This window comes from Alosa pseudoharengus, unplaced genomic scaffold (genome assembly GCF_046254945.1).
Source record: "Alosa pseudoharengus isolate Yale_2024_CS ecotype anadromous, Long Island Sound unplaced genomic scaffold, YU_APseudo_1.1 YU_APseudo_1.1_scf_13, whole genome shotgun sequence".
Classification (NCBI taxonomy): Eukaryota; Metazoa; Chordata; class Actinopteri; order Clupeiformes; family Clupeidae; genus Alosa; species Alosa pseudoharengus.
The window spans coordinates 14,222,823-14,239,906 of record NW_027468598.1 but is presented as its reverse complement, the minus strand read 5'-3'; the positions used below and the strand labels follow the sequence as shown (position 1 = coordinate 14,239,906).

The 17,084-nt window shown below is 44.2% G+C and overlaps 1 protein-coding gene across 2 annotated transcripts; it reads right to left on the bottom strand.

Moving 5' to 3' along the window:
- Positions 1–1,133: 1,133 nt before the first annotated feature.
- Positions 1,134–14,170, bottom strand: mpzl3 (myelin protein zero-like 3). Of its 2 annotated transcripts, XM_076282251.1 has the most exons (7): positions 13,904–14,170; positions 9,192–9,358; positions 4,228–4,438; positions 3,634–3,802; positions 2,913–2,982; positions 2,700–2,795; positions 1,134–2,583 (listed from the first exon to the last, which is right to left on the bottom strand). In XM_076282251.1, exons 1-6 carry the CDS (start codon positions 13,971–13,973, stop codon positions 2,709–2,711), a joined length of 774 nt encoding a protein of 257 aa, XP_076138366.1. In that variant the 5' UTR covers positions 13,974–14,170; the 3' UTR covers positions 1,134–2,583; positions 2,700–2,708. The 2 variants fall into 2 exon arrangements, with proteins under 2 accessions (XP_076138366.1, XP_076138365.1); XM_076282250.1 differs by having other exon boundaries at positions 1,134–2,795; positions 13,904–14,169.
- Between the last annotated feature and the right edge of the window lie 2,914 nt (positions 14,171–17,084).

Here is a 17,084-nt window from a genome sequence, read left to right as displayed (position 1 = left end):
GATATTAACAATAATGCAGCTGTTGATGGATGAACCGTCTGACCCTCTCTCAGTATTTAATATACTGATCTAAGACGCATTTTGAATTCAGTAGTTATTCAATTAGCCATCTTATTTTTTCGATCTTTCAATTACTCCTGTTTCACAACAAGGCTTTCGTTTTTTGACATCCTTTTTCTGAACCTTTCAAATTAATTAACTAATTGTATTCCCATCACCTCAGAAGTGAAAACCCCCAACATTACACAACTTAATCATACTGCACAGTGATGAGAACCACACAGAGATCACACATACTAAAAAGCTGCGGTTTCATTTTTCTTAGAGGTGCTTTTTTCTGTTCTATTTTTGCAGTGCTGAGATCCATCTCAGGCCTATGACTGAAGCAGGTCAACTCCCCATCTTTCTCTCTCTCGCTCTCCCTCTCTCTCTTCCTCCCTCTCTCCTCCCACCTTACCCGCTGTTACTATTAGTGCCTTCAGCTCTACCCCCCTCCCCTTCCCTCCTCACTCGTTCCAGGTGTACAGTGTGACTACATCACCAAGGTGATCAGGTGCAGTGGCGCCTCCAGTCTGCGGTGCAGCGCCAGAGTCTGTATGTATGTAGGCCATCTGACGACGGCTGTCCTGGCTCTGGCTCTACTTCACCACATCTGCTCTGCCCCAGGCCAGGGTGTACGACAAGCTCGGCTGGCTCGCCAAAACACGGCAGCTTCTCCACCACACGCTGCCATGCCAAATTGATGCCTTGCTTACAACTGTGGATGTGGATGTTTACGTTTCTGTCTCTCTCTCTCTCTCTCACTTTTTCATCTAAGCCACAGGGGTTGGCCTGACAAGATGACAAATTAGCTACTTTGGTTCCAAGATGGGAAAACAATGTAAGGGAAGATGGCAGAGTATATATGCATGTGGTTAGCGGGTGCGCTAGTTTGTATAATAGCTTTTGCTGAGCAGAATGCAATGCACAGGAACATTATACTTAATCATACAATCTACCCATGGAGTCCAGAGCCAGACCGGTACAGGGCTATTTAGAAAACCACATTTCCTGTGTCATATACATGATGGAAGGTGGAGTGTAACATGGTCAAAATCAAGTCAAATCAAGTCAATAAGAACAAATAAAATGGATTATGATTCTGATGTCTTTGGTGTTTATTGACAAATTTGAAAATGCATGTTTTGTACAATAAAGAAATAGTCATGTTTTATTATTTTTCTTTTTTTGTTCATGTATTCTCTCATATGGATATGCATTTTCCAGAATATATACATTACTTCATAACAGAACACGGGTCTTTTGTTATGATGTTGTTTAGGTCTATAAAAGACAGCCTAAGGCAAGTTCTCATAAGAAATGGGAAAATCGGAAATTTATTTGCATTTTAACAGCAGTAAAGTGCTTCACTACAGACAAAATAAACAACATAAATATATAAAGTCTTTAAATAAAGAAGGACGTTGAAGAATTTCATGTATAAAATATAAATTCCAACATGAGAAAACAAAGAATCGAAGGGAGGCAATGATTAAGATCTATCTGACTTTTAAAGCCATGGGGAGATTCAACCAAACCAACTTTCAGCACATCCTAATTGATCAAGTGATTCACAGTTTGACATGATTCTCATACATTCATCACATCCAAAATCAAACTTTGCCAGCAATTTAATTATCAAAAAATAGTTAAGCTTAGTGTAAAAATAAGAAAAAACATCTACTGCTGCACAGGTTTCAATTTTGTTTTCTTTGACGTTGAGATTGGCTCCACATTGTCAAAGCAAAAGCGGTAACAGTGTTCGTTAAAACACGGCTCACCGAATGCTTTGAGCGCTTTCAGAGGTGCCACTGACTAATAGACTGAAAGAGGACTGAAAAAGGCGTTATGATGAGACACGGGCCAAAGTGAAATGAATGGAAGCAAAGGGGGGCAGGCACCTTTCAGGGCCAAAGGCCAGCCAATTATTTGGCTCCGATTATTCAGTGCGTCCAATTAAGACCATTATCTCTCTGCATGACTCATTACCCTGAGTCATCTCACCTACCAGAACCCACATTACATGTTTTCAACCCATTACTACCAAAAACAGATACTAGAAAAATACATGTGTCTATGTGTGTGTGTGTGTGTGTGTGAGAGAGAGAGACAGACAGAGAGAGAGAGAGAGAGAGAGAGTGTGTGTGTGTGTGTGTGTGTGTGTGAGTGTGTGAGAGAGACAGATAGAGAGAGAGAGAGAGAGAGAGAGAGAGAGAGAGAGAGAGAGAGAGAGAGAGAGAGAGAGAGAGAGAGAGAGAGAGAGAGAGAGAGAGAGAGAGAGAGAGAGAGAGAGAGAGAGAGAGAGAGTGAGTGAGTGAGTGAGTGAGTGAGTGAGTGAGTGAGTGAGTGAGTGAGTGAGTGAGTGAGTGAGTGAATGAGTGAGTGAGTGTGTGTGTGTGTGTGTGTTTGTGTGTATATGTCTTCTTTGAAAGCATCCATTCCCACAGGGGTCCCTCCAATTGATTGCAGTATTAATGCTGCTTGGCAGTACGTCTAATGTACCGGTGACATATTTAGTACTCCCCCTTAACTGCCGGTCAGGCTCTGATAAATACAGACAAAGATATGATCCAGGTTAATTATTGATGCTCTCGTTGAAGTGGGCATCCGTTACCTAAAAGCTGATTGATGCTGGGGTTGTAGTCTGACTACATACATACATTTGACCATTAGCACTGGGATTCCTCCATGCCTTCTCCTTTGTGATGATGAACGTGGTGAGGAAGGTGGTACTCGTCCTCCTCTCCGTCAGAGTCCTGGAGCGGGAAGAGAGACAAGACGTCAACATGTGGGAGGCGGAGTACAGGGGTCTGCACTGACCTGGATACTGTTGGAAGTGTGTGAAGGGGTGAGAATGGGGAATGGCAGCCTACCGTAAACCACATTTCACAGCACGTTGGAGTCTTCTCCTTCTGGGCTGGGGGGTTGAACTCATACATGTCTCTGAAAGTGAGAAAGCAAGACAAGCATATGACATGAGTGCTTTTTGATCTCCAAAGTCCAATACAGACTGGTCTAGTCTGTTACAGACCCAACGGCATAGGCAGATGGACACAAGGAACTATGAAACCAAGCCAACAGAATACATGAAGCCAACAGAATATCAGTACACACAGACACAGCCAAAGATAGTATAGGTAATATACTAACTTTCAGTACAGCAAAAGTTAGTATAAAGATAAATCTGATCTTTTACATGATGTTATTGGTACTTTTCTGCTCAAATCTGTGTGTGTGTGTGTGTGTGTGTGTGTGTGCGCGCGTGTGTGTGTGTGTGTGTGTGTCTGTGTGTGTGTGTCTGTGTGTGGTGTGCTGGTGTGGTGTGTGTACAGTATGTGTGGTGTGTGTGTGTGTGTGTGTGTGTGTGTGTGTGTGTGTGTAGTCCTCCTGAGGCAAAGCTTAAATCCTCTGATAGTGTACACATGGATTCACACCTAAGTACCATCCGTGAAACATGCCACTTCCTGCCAGCTATTGCTGCAAAACAAACAATTCACACACACACACACACACACACACACACACACACACACGGGGGACCTCTCTACAGACAGGTGTAGTTGGGGTGCAGTGATGTGGCGTGTCCCCACTGACCTCTCGGTGACTTCGATGGATGAGTGATACCCCTGGCCCTTGGCCGCGGTCTCTCCCTGGGGACAGCAGGGGCAGAATATGCGACAGAGCAGCACCATACCGATGACAGCAGAGGGCACAAGGATGAACAGCAGCAGCACCATCACCTCAGACAGACGAATGGTCACCTCTGAGAGAGAGAGAGAGAGACAGGGACAGAGAGAGAGAGACAGAGAGAGAAAGAGAGAGGAGAGAGACAGGGATGGGGATGCGAAAGAGAAGAATAAGAGAGAGAGGAGAGGGGAGAAGAGACAGAGGGATGGAGAGTGTATTTCTGTTTATTATGTAATCATTTCACAGGTTTTATATAAAGCAGTCATCTCACACTGCGTGATGCATGCCCATAAAACCTTGAGAAAGTGGAGGTCTTCCCGATAAAGGCTTTCAGGAGTCTGACTCATGTTCACATCAAATTAGATTAAATGGACAAAGAAAAATCACACATAATCAGGTATGCGCACTCACACACACACACACACACACACAAATACATACTCACACACATAAAAAACACACAGAAACACACACACGCAAACAGCATCATAAGAGTCTCACTCTTGGGCGTGACAGTGAGCAGGGTCTGGGCGGGCCCGCCGTGCGTATCCGGAGGGTTCTTGACGGAGCAGGTGTAGGTGCCATTGTCGGCCAGGGTGGCGTTGAGGAGCTGGATGGAGGCATCGCCCCGGGTCGGACTCCCCAGCCACTTAATCCGCTCCTTAAACGGCCCTTGGACAGGGGGGAACGGCGTCCCATAGAAGTGGAACATCTGAAGGAGGAGAAGAGAGGGGCGGGGGGGGGTGGCAAAGTTATGATTAGTAAGTGGGGATGATGGGAGAGAAATATGTAAAGGATAACGGCCGTCGAGGTGTCCCAATATACAGAATTAATGGACAAGGCAGCAGCAAAGAGCTCCACAACGTGAAGCTAAGTGAAGTTTGCTCCACCTGTCCATTAATTCTGTATATCGGGACACTTCGACGGCCATCATCCCGCTTATCCCCTGGTTACAACTCATGTATGTAAGCAATAGTCATGCACTTACAACACACAAAGGAAGACAAGTTCAGTTTGTTGTACTACTTTCTTTGGTTACTGACAGTGATTTCAGTTAGCTTGTTTACAATTGATTCCATTGTTGCGAAGCCTGCTTACCAGTTCAACTGTTGTTTACTAAGGTTGTTATAGTTACTATTCAAAAGAGCATTGATATGGAATGGTGATCAAACTTTTTTTTACCAGATCTACTTCATAGGTGATCCGATATACAGAATTAATAGCCACCTTGTCAGCCAATCAGAAAATTGTATTTCTTGTCTCCGGGGGGATACATATACATAGAGATAGAGAGAAAACGAGGGAGAGCTACTCACAAGGTACTCAAACCCTGTCATAATTCCTCAACAACTTCCACTTAAACACTTAAAACCTGGAGTAAATCTCGGCCAGAGACACGCGTATCAGCAGAGCTTTATGGTTTTATAGCTTCTTATCAACAGGGTTCTCCTAGCAGCCCTACAGCGTGTGGTTTGTGTGTGTGTGTGAGAGAGAGAGGGGGGGGGGGGGGGGGGTGGTTGCACGCAATCTAATCGCAACACTGTCTCCAGGGCCTTCTTGTACATCTGTGTCTCACCACTAGGAGGCCCCACTGAAATTTGCATATGGGCTTGAATCAGACATTTTGTGTGGGTCACTTGTGCATGTGTCTAAGTCTCTGCATGAGACGTACCTTTGTCTGTGTGTGAGTGTGTGTGTGTGTGTGTGTGTACCTGTGTGTGTGTGTATATGAGTATATGAATGCCTGTGTCTGTGTGTGAGGGTGTTTGCATACCGGTGTCTGTGTGTGTATGGATTTGAATGTGTAACTATGAGCACATGTATGGAGCTGCCCTGAGGCATGTCGCAGTCTCTGACAGCCGGGCCTCGGCTCCGCTTGCTCTGAATTCAGGTGGTGGCGTTGCACATCAGTTGTACGGACTATTGATCCAGGCACGTCACGTTCGCGTCCAGTCCACGTCCACCCTCGTCCTGCTGGCTGATTAAAAATGTATCCTCGCTTTTCGCCTTGACAGCAACCGCGCACAGCGGACAGTGACCGCAGCCCGTCAGCCCGAGGAGCTATGTCTGGACTAGCTAACTCTCCGGTGTCAGGCTGCTGTACAGCACCACGCTCTTGTACCGAGCCAATTACTAGTCAAGAGCCACAGGAGGAGGGTAGCACTCTCGAATGGCACATAAGCAACAGCAACCATTTAAGGGATAACAACCCGTCAGCTCTCTCTGAGCGCGCCAGGCTCGAGAGCCAAGCACTCCAGCTGATCAAAATCAAGAGTGCCATCACTCAGATGCGTACACTAGCTTAACAGGTCGGAGAGTTCCCTGAATCCGCCGCCCGTATGAGGGTCCAGGGCTGCTCTACCAGCGGCCTGCCCAACACGAGCTACCCCTTACGGACTGGTGTTGAGTATGGTTGCTGGATTCAGCTGTCTGGGTCATGTAGATTTGAGCCAGATCTCAGTGGGAGGGGGGGGGGGGGTCATTAAGTCCACTGTCAAAAGGTTTGCAGGAGTTTCTGATGGTCAGAGTATTGACGGCATGTTGGCCAGACGTAGTGTGTGGGCATGGGAGAGTTTTTTATAAGCAGTTCTGAGAAGACACACCCTGTCATGGAGAGACGAGGACGAGAAGGAGCCTGACTCATATGCCTTCTGACGTAACAGACTGCGCTGTCTGCTCCCTTCTCCTCTCTGACTGACACACACACGCACACACACGCACACGCACGCACACACACACACACACGCGCCTAGCACGGTGCCTAGCAACTACACTTCAAATGACTCGCTTCTGCACATTTTCTCTGAATCCTTAACAGGCTTGCCTCAATAGCTTCAGAGGCCATCATTATCAAGCCAGCCATCCAGCCAGCGAGCCAGCAACCCATCAATGCAAGACACAGCTGGCCTCTCCCAAGAGGGAGGCTTTCCCACCACCCGGTCACTCACTCTGCCCTCAGTGACCACAGCTTCCTCTCCCAACACCACAAGACACTGATGCAGTATAACCACTCCCACTAATTTCTCACTTTTTGTGTGCATAAACACTAATGCAAACTTTGACATGGTATGGATGGAGCAACCCTCAGCAAATACTAATTGCTAAAAGCCTAAACACTGAAATAATGAAAGCTTCATCCGTGTAACACCAGTCAGACATCTAATGCAACTGCAAACTTAGTTGGGAAGTTTTGTGCAAGAAATGCAACTTTGCTGCATGCGTCCCTACAAACAGTGGACCCCTTTTACATTCCATTTCAATCTCAAATGGAATTATGGGCCCACTTACACACAACAGCTGCAGCAAATGCTCAGATGAAATACTTGTTTCTGTGGACGTGGAGTCAGGCGAGCTTGAGTAATTGTAAATAAACCCAGGGCTTCAATGCCAATCCAATCAGTCCTTAAGTCCTGAAAGACCCATATGACATCATTTCTGAGTGATTCAATTATGGAAAGTGCCCACTGGAGTAAGAGCGGGGACGTGCAAACAGTATTTTAAAGCACTTATTATCCTCATGACGACCGTGCACTTTCAGCGTGTCAGTATAGTTCACTAGTGTAACACTGGTGATTGTTCCTGCTCTCAACCTGGTGCTTCAGACTAGGTGAACGACTGCTCTTTAAAACCTATCAGCTACCAAGTACCAGAGCCATGGATGAAAAATGACTGTCTTTCTAATTTAATAATCAGAACTAATCCAATTGTGTGCTTCTACCAAAACAAAATGACATGGGTCTAGTCATGATTAAGCTATTGTTGCTTTTGACTTACATGACAGCGGGAGAGCAAACTTGACTTTAAAACTGATGATTAAGGAGGCCAGTTCGGAGAGGCAGGCTGGCTGGTCAGATGACATTCTGGAGTAACGTCTGACTGGGATATTCAATTTAAGATATTATCCCCCGTCTGGCACTGACCGCGATGAGGTCGTTCCGGGTGAATGCCATCAACCTCACGCTGACTTTACACAGCAGTAGAAGTTTTAACAAAATTAACAAAAAAACAACAGGAAGCAGAACGCTAGGCTATGTGCGGAGCCTTTCTGTACTACCCTACTGTCACAATTACTCTCCTGAAGTAAAGTCGAGTCTAGGCCTGGCATAACTCTTCCGACACTCATGAAATATTAACCTTTAAAACACAGATAGATGGTATATGAACTGCGCCGACATCCGGTGGTTACTTATGCATGGCCACAGTCAGTGAAGCGGTCACTTAACGGTGAGATTTACTGAAACCTCTTACTGTCTGCATCCGCTAAGTAATGCTGCTGAGCTGACCTGCGACCTCAGATTTAAGACTCCCCTGCTCTGGGGGCAGGCCATGGGACTGAGGAATGGCCATTTCCCACTAGGCCGTCTCCCGCTCGCTGCATACTGAGTGAAAAAGCGGTAAAATATTCACAGAACAATTGCAGTCTGACTCAGTGCGTAGACAGTCACAGGTGAGCGTAGTGGGAGTCTGCATGCTGCATCCTTACATTTAAAAGCATTAATTTTAACTCTGTCCTGTTACACTGGTGTTCTTAAAGATTTAGAAAGACCTACTGTATAAGTGGATCAGCATCACCTCTAAAGCAGTACTACTTTGAGGCTGATTGGATGATCGGCAGCTGTCAGTTATAAAAACTGAGGAATGCAGTTGGGGGGGGGGGGGGGGTGATGGGGGCTAGATGTCACCAAAAACAAAACAAACCACATGCTTGAATTTGTCACAGCTGGTGTCCAACAACATTACATCCAAAAACAATGCATACTGTTGGACATACCCTCACAAGTAGGCTACAGCTTGAAGAACAGCATAGAGTACAGGGCACAATAAAGCACAACTACTTCAGCAATGGAGTCTGCATCACGTCATCTACCTCCCAGGGATGCAAGTTGGCCTCTCTGCACAGAGAAGTCCATCACAACACATGTCCTATTCCTTCGCCTCCCCGGGGGGGAAGTCATTCCACATTTAAAACTGAAACGGTGTCAGCAAAACCTTCCCAAGGGTACGCACTCTGAGCTGCCTACCACACAAACAATAGGAAGGAGCCTGAAAACAAACACGCTACACCATACACTGTTTTTTTTCTCTCTTCGAGCCCATATGTCAGCATGAGAGAGAGAGAGAGAGAGAGAGAGAGATACACACATTGCAAGTGTGTTATCGGTCCTGGGGGGCTGTTTAGGTGTAATTAACTGTAGACAAACACAAACTATAAAGAGAGGCTATTTTGAGAGTGCTGCTTGCGAGGAAAGATTGGCAATAGGATGCAGGTAACATAAATGTTCACCACGGAGAGCGGTCAGACAAAAGAAATCTCCATAGATCTCTTCATAATGACCTTTTGAAACATGTCAGAGTGTCTTCTAACTGGTCTTCATAGCATAGACATGCTTTAATAAAGGCTCTTTTGTATGAAACACAAACTAGCCCCTTTGCCAACAACAGGCACCGCCAGAGGCCGTACTCACCGACTGTCGGACTCCGCCATCGGCGGGGGTGAAGGACCAGTCCACGGACATGCGGCTGGTGGGGCCACTGCTGGAGGTGAACGAGCAGGACAGGGTCACATCTTCGCCCCGTACCGCATTGATCTCAGATGGGGCGTTTACCTTTATGGAAGACACCAAGGACAGCACTGGATGGGGGAAGAAGGAAGAAGGGAGTGAAGAACAACAAGTACCTGTAGAATAGGCATGGGAGTAGGCCATGGAGAACCATCCCAGGCAAGGGGGAGAGATAAACTCAATCATCATACAGAATAACAAATGGTTGCCTTACTTGTTTTGGAAGCCTAATTAATTTACATTAAGAGTCTAGGAAGAACTTTAAAATGGTATGGCGAGAATTTGCGCTGCTGGATGTTCAGACCAACACCACTGAATCCGGAGTATGTTTCAAGTACTTCGTTGTTGAGAAAGACTGAACGCTGCATTGCCAAAAGAAGACTTTTTTTTCTTACAGGCAGAGTGTAAGAGAGACAGGTAAGAAGGCAGGAAGATAAGGAGTTAAAACAGAACCAACAATATGAGGAGGCAGACAGAGTTTTGTTTTGTTGATGCAAAAAATAATCAAATGCCAGTTGTAGTAATGTGAATTGCCAGTAAAGTAATGTGATCAACTAGCCATTAATGGTGTTTTAAGATTCCAAAAGATCTACATGTAAAAAGATCCTCTAAAATGTGATATCCCTCACGCAGTAATCTGCTAGTGTCTCATATTAGTCATTAAGCCTCTGGGCCATTTACAGTGCAAATAGCAAGTGCCCCCCCTCCCCCGTTTTGTACTACTGGGCCATAGCTCAGTGAATAAATTCCTCTAAAGAAAAGCAATAGAAGGCCTTGGTAAGTCCATTTCAACTATACTCCCACCGAGTCGATCTCAGTTACAAAGTCGCACAATAACTACTGAGATTTCACAAGTCGCATGATGATGTTGTACCACAGACACAAAAAGGGTTTTATGGATAAGAGCAGACAGACCTTGACTGTCGGCCAACAGCGATGGGCAGTCACTGTGAATATCATCCAGCCTACTGGACACAGCTATCATCTCAGTTGCCATGTGAGATAGTCTGCAGATATGAATTAGCTTCATGGGTAACAGCGAGGTTTCTTTCACTTCTATTACTATACCATTAGGGCTGTATCAAAATGATTATTTTCTTAATTAATCAATTTGTTGTTATTGGTCGATTGCATTTAAGAGAATGTTGAAAAAAATGACGATCTGTGTTTCCAAAAGCTCCACATGACATCCAATGCCTCCAGTATACTTTCAGCATTGAGTTTACGGTCATAGAGGAGGAAAGGATACAAGAAAATATTCCTCACACCAGCTGATATGGTTTCAACTGACTCGACCAGTTACGACCAGGCCGCTGACTGCTACCGGATATAAATCACACATAGTCTCATTCATTTCCACAAACCTGGTTTAAAGTGAAACTAGCATCGCTTCAAATGTGCCCCCATAATTTTTTTGAACACTGTGTTCAAATCGCTTGGATCACTATGAATTAATCTTATATACTTGTTCAATCTAATGGACACCCTCTGTTACCAACGGCTTAAATTCCCATTGACTTTATATTTCCAAAAATCATATCTGCAAAGCAGACCCTTTTTCTCTGCTGCTGAAAGCGATTTGCTTGGATTGTTTTTTTTTTTTTAGCCCAGCAGTACTGAACATGAACTGCCAGTTGTGAGAAATCATACAATGCGTTGCTGGCTCCCCTGAGGCTCGTGCCCCTGCGAAATAGCATGGCAGGCTGGCAGGCCCAGCTGGTGGTAGACACTACATAGTGTTCCTCTCCTCTGGCTTTACCTCTCGTGTGTGTGTGTGTTGTGTGTCACTGTTGTGTGTTGTGTGGGAGGGTTAGAGTGTGAACGAGTAACCTTGTAGCTGACTGGTTGACATCTACGCCTGGACAGCTAGTAGAGTAGAGAATAACAGAGAGACTAGTTTGATGGAGACAGAGAGAGAGAGAGAGAGAGAGAGAGAGAAAGAGAGGTGTTAACCAGGGCTCTGAAACTATCTTGGTTGTGCATTTGCTTTCCCACAATCTCATATAAAATAGATCTTTTCTCTGTAGTAATTTCTAAAACAGGAATGTAAAACTCACCTAATTTTTTCTACCATATTCTGCTTATGCTCTGCAATTATAATCCATCATCATTATAATTTAGCTCTTGGTAACGACAATTAAATAAAACACAACTGCTTTGGTTGATATTGGGAATGTGAATTGGTTTGGTGTGAAGACACACTATAGTGTGGTGTTGCCCACTGGCAGGCTGGGGAATGTGATGTGCTATTGTGCGTGGATGCGAGGAGATCTGTGTTGTTTTGCATGTTCTGTCTATGATTTGGCAGAAGCTACCAGGGCTATCAATTATTCAAAATCCATTGCCTCATTGCATTCTGTGAATACGTATGACTACCTCATTTTCACACCCCCCCCCCCCCCACCTCCCTCATCAGTCTGTTTGGCAGAGGATGGGTTTAGAAATTACTCCATCCTGTGAGTTATTTACAACAGATTCTCAGGTCTACAATACACCTCAGTGTGCAGCATTTTGTTGAAGCTAAACAAATTGGTTAGAGCCTACTCTTGGATACAAATTCAGACCCTTATATCACTCACAGTGTGAAGTCAGTCCACTTCAATCGAGAAATACTTGCTGTGCTGGACTGAAATTTCACCGGCCACAGACAGTCACAGGCTCCGGCCCTGGTCCTGGTCTAATCAGGCCTAGACCATGAGTGTGTGTGTGAGTGTGTGTGTGTGTGTGTGTGTGTGTGTGAGTGTGAGTGTGAGTGTGAGTGTGAGTGTGAGTGTGAGTGTGAGTGTGAGTGTGAGTGTGAGTGTGAGAGTGTGTGTGTGTGTGTGTGTGTGTGTGTGTGTGTGTGTGTGTGTTTGATCTTAATCCCAGCTGCAACTGTGAAATGTTTTTCATGCGAGTCCTTTCCTAACTGACATTACTTCCAGCCAAGTTCTCCTCTCTGACTTTTTTCCCTCTCACCAGCCGAAAAAAAAGGGTTGTTGTCTTCCTGTCTGTCTGACTGAATGAGAGATGTTGTATGTATTGGATGCTGCACACAGAAACACAGAGAATATGAAATCCGTTCTTTCAGCCTCTCTTACGCAGAGGTGAACGACTACTGCTAGTCTCGCCATTTGAGCCGGGAACTGCCATATTGAATTTTGTGCTAATCCATTTGCCCTCTGTGACCTACAGAACTCCTGTGGGCTCATAGGTATGCAGATGCACACTCAAACACACATGTGCCCTCAATTAAAACCTGAATGCCTCCAAATCCTTACAATGAGTCAATACTGGCCTGCAAATACATTACACCTCAATAAAGGTCCGGACGAGACAGATATGGACACGTGTTGAATCTCTGATTAGGTCACTTTCGCATGTGTGCCGTTTCAGGAGGTCTGGATCAATGCAGAGAAGACAGCTAAGGTGTTGTTCAATGAGGCAGCTACATTGAGGAGACCGTGAATTTATTCAGGAAATATTTTAGCCAGTGAAAAAACTGTGAAGTAACATGACTGTGGGAATTTGTTATCTGAAAAGCCAGCTGGCCCCATTGCATCCATTGGAAAGCAGCAATAAGCAAAAACTGGTCGTGCATGACAAATCATGTGCATGTCAAGAAAGTGCCATGTTTGCTGGCAAGGGTGTTGTTACCATTCCATGGGTGAGGGAGTGACTAAATATGTTCCCTGGTATTTCTGGCAGCTAGTAGCCTATTCCATTGAACACCCATAGCATATAGTTCGCTTACCATATCTTTCTACAACTACCGTTAAATTAGGCCTATACATTGGCTACTGTAAATCTCACGATTCTATCAAAAAATGTTCATCTGTGTACCTCCAAAATGAAATTAACGACATGGGGAAGATCTAAAGACAAGTCATTTTTGCTAAAGTGAAAGAATAGGCCTCAGGCCTAGGCTACCTCAAAACCAAAGATTGTAGAGCTCTGTTCTAGAATCTTTGCTCAAAACACTGTGTGTTCAAAAGTAATCAATCACCTGCACTGTAGCTGAATCAGAATGCAACTGTATCGTGATATGGGCTACTTCAAATATTCTAGAGCGTAGCGCTCTAGAATCTTTGCTTCAAAAAGTAGCCTAGGCTAGATAAGCCTCTTAAAAACAATGATTTATCTTACTTGATCGTCTCAGGACAAAACAAATAGCCTGAGAGTTAACACTGGTCCATGATTGATTGGTCTTAAGAAAGAAAGTACTGTAGCCTAGGCTACTTTTGCCTAATATGTCTGCATTATTTACATAGCCTAGACAAATACGCATAGGCTATATTTATACACGTAGGCCTACAATTAACAAGTATATTTTCAGATCAGATTATATCTTAATACTGCGAGGAGAAGTAAGCTATAGGCTTCTGTTCACCAGCGAACGTGGGTTGTTTTGGACAAATAAAAACGAAAGAAAAAAAGCGACTCACAACTTGCATTTGGCGTCTAGACTGTTTCAAAGTCATAATAAGCATAAACTATGTAGCTAGTAATCAGGTGGTCCGTGGTGGTAATAGTAGGCTAAACCATGGAATTTCAACATCTTTGACTATAGGTACGTGACGTTTTAGGCTAGGATTAGCCTATCCTAATGGAGTCCTAACTTGAATGCCAAAACTTACCAGTGATCAGCACAATACACTCAAAGAGAACGCGGTTGAGAGATATCCTCACAGGTTCACGTAAATCCATATTCTGAAACTTGGAGAAAGACTGCCGGAGGTAAATAATTATGAGAACTAAAACAAAAATCACACATTAGGTTTCGTCTCGTCCTCCATATTTTTTTCGTGAGTCAAGCTTTCCTATGCTTAGCAGCAGCAGGAGGCTACTACTGCAGTACCTGACAAACAGGTGTTTCAGGAAGTGACTGTGTAGGCCTACGAGTGTATGTGCGAGTGTGTAGGCTATGTGCAAGTGTATGGGGAGACCGGGTATGGTTGTAACCATTTCCAGCAATACAAGGTTATCCGTTGTTACAACCTACCCACTACCGGGGTGGGTTGTAACACATACTGGGGTAAGTTGTAACAGTTAGACAAAAGACAGAGAAAGTGAGGCCAAACCATGCAATATGTTTCAAAAACATGTTTGGAGCATTGAAATAGGTCTATGAACACAGAAAACATTGTCTTTTTATTTTGTTTCTCTTTGAATGACCAAAGTATAGCCTTTGCAGCCAATGTGTGGTCGCATGTGTGTATTTTTGTGTGTGAGATGTGTGTATGGGTGTGTTTGTGAGTGTGTGTTTCTCTGTGTAAATTTGACTCGATAGTATAAAATGTTGCACAAAACGTGTACTACAGCCAGTGTTGATAAGCTACAGCGGTCAAAAACAATGCCAGAGATGATTAAAAATCACACATAAATAATTTTAAGTCGTCTGGAAAGGAGAGGATGCAGTTTCCAAGTGAGGTGTAGGACAGGTCAACCCCCACCCCCCAATACTGAAGCATTCAGTAACATTTTTAAATCTAGCAATTGTACTAATTTGAATGCATGTGGGGTGGGTTGTAACATATATAAGTGTTACAACCTACCCCTTCCCCCGATAGACATAGTCTTGCTGTATAGGCCTAGTGCTTTGGTTTATGCTTGGATGAAATGCATTATGTTTTGCCTCAGACACTACAGTTTAATATAATATATAAGGTATGTGGTTGTATTTTCATTGGTAAAAGTACTAAACAAAATATAGCCTTGGTGAACATTTTTACTTTCTTATGTCAAAATCAGTTTTTCCTTTGTAAGATTAGTACAGGTGACATTCTAGGCTTAACAATCACCATGTGGGATAGTGGTGGAATTGTGCAAGTGATTAGGGGTGATCATATGTCTAACATCTTATTTCTGACTTGGTGTTACAGCTCTCCCCGTGATATACCCAGTCTCCTCTTCCATTTCTTAGACATGATAGCATTATTCAATTATCACAGGGTATTAAAAACCTAGCCTATAGCACTTTTGTTCAGTTTCTTTGGGCTTTTGTTCAGCCTTGTCGATTTATTTTTAACTATCCTTTTTACGTGTGCAGTTTAGATAGATATATGTGTTCACCTTTTCTGGCTGCACTTCCTTGACGGGCAACACTGCAGGATGTTTAGAGAGATTTTTTGTAGGAGTTATTTCCACCATCTTCATCCCAAATGACAAGCCCTTAGCCATGCAATTAAGCCTAATGGGATAGTGTTTATTTTCTTCAGCCATTTTGCACACAGTTTATCTCGGGCCCATGCAAGCAAATCTTTTGAAGTTTATTTTGGTCCTCTGTTTACAAGCCCATAGAGAGGTATTGCCCATCTTTTGAAAATATTCTATTTTGACCAACAATTAGATCATCCTATCTCATAGTACAGGAGATTTTGTGATGAAGGGGGCACAGAGACCCATGATAAGCCAACTTATACCTGTGGAGGATGTTAGATAATGCAATAATATTTATTTCAGTAAGGCTGTATGTGTGTGTGTGTGTGTGTGTGTGTGTGTGTGTGTGTGTGTGTGTGTGTGTGTGTGTGTGTGTGTGTGTGTGTGTGTGTGTAAATTAGGAGGTTCATGATCCCCCCCCCCCCTTTTTGATGCACCAGGCTGAAAGAAGTCTCTGTTTGGCATTTCTGTGGTGAATTTCCAACGGGAACAAAACATCTCTCAGTCTTTCATGTGGGAACGGGAGATCACACAATCCTCCCCTGTCTGTTTGTCCTGCCACTCTGGCGGTCCACTTTATCAGATTTCAGCACAGCAAAATGAACAAAGGGAAACTGGAGAGGGCCTATAGTGACTGACCATGCCAACTTGAGCATCGCAAGTCCGGGAATAATAGAGCATCTCCGGAAGTGAGATGTTTTTGTCCTCTTTTGCAAAGTAAAAGTAAAGAGGTTGGAGTTTGGAAAGAGAAGTTGGAAACAGCAATACCTTTAGTACTTTTTACTGCACAACTATAGAGCATTTGCACTTTGTATTTTAAAAACTGAGCATTCTCACCAAAACGTATCCTTCATTTGAAGTGGAATTGTTAACAGTAAACAGTGGTTGTACTGACTCCTTTAGTCGCCTATATATGTCAGCCCCACCACCAGAGGGGGATGTCTGCACTTAACAAGAGGGTTATGGAGCTGCTGGGCATTCTGTGTACCACTCACATACCATCATACCATTATGAAGTTTCACCCTGCATTCCCATTAGTCCAGGTACTACCTGAGCAACCTACCTGTGCCGATAGGTGTGTTTCTCTGTGTGTGCGTAGGGCTTTCAATGGATATTGCACAATTGTCTGGTCACATCATCACTGTGATGTTAACAACTTCAGGGCGTGGCAATTTGGTTTGTAAGAATGCGCTCCCACATGAGTGTGTATGAGAGAGATTAAGTGAGGCTGTGTGATACGGTGTGTTTGTGTGTGTGTCTTTCTGTGTGTGTGTGTATGTGTGTGTGTGTGTGTTGTGTGTGTATGTATGTATGTGCCTCTCTCTCTCCCTCTCTCTGTGTTTGTGTGTGTGTGTGTGTGAGTGTGTGTGTGTGTGTGTGTGTGTGTGTGTGTGTGTGTGTGTGTGTGTTCTATCAGCACAGGGCAGGGCTTCATGCGTGGGGGGTGTTATTAAATAGCTGTGCTAGGCTGGTCAGCCTCCTCAGCCACTCCCTCTCCTTACTCATTGCCATTCAGTAACCTACACTGAGCCAAAGTAGACTTTAACCACTGCACCTTCACTCCATGTTAATGTGCACACACACACACACACACACACACATGCAGACACACACACACACACACACACACAAATACACAGACACACACAAATACAGAC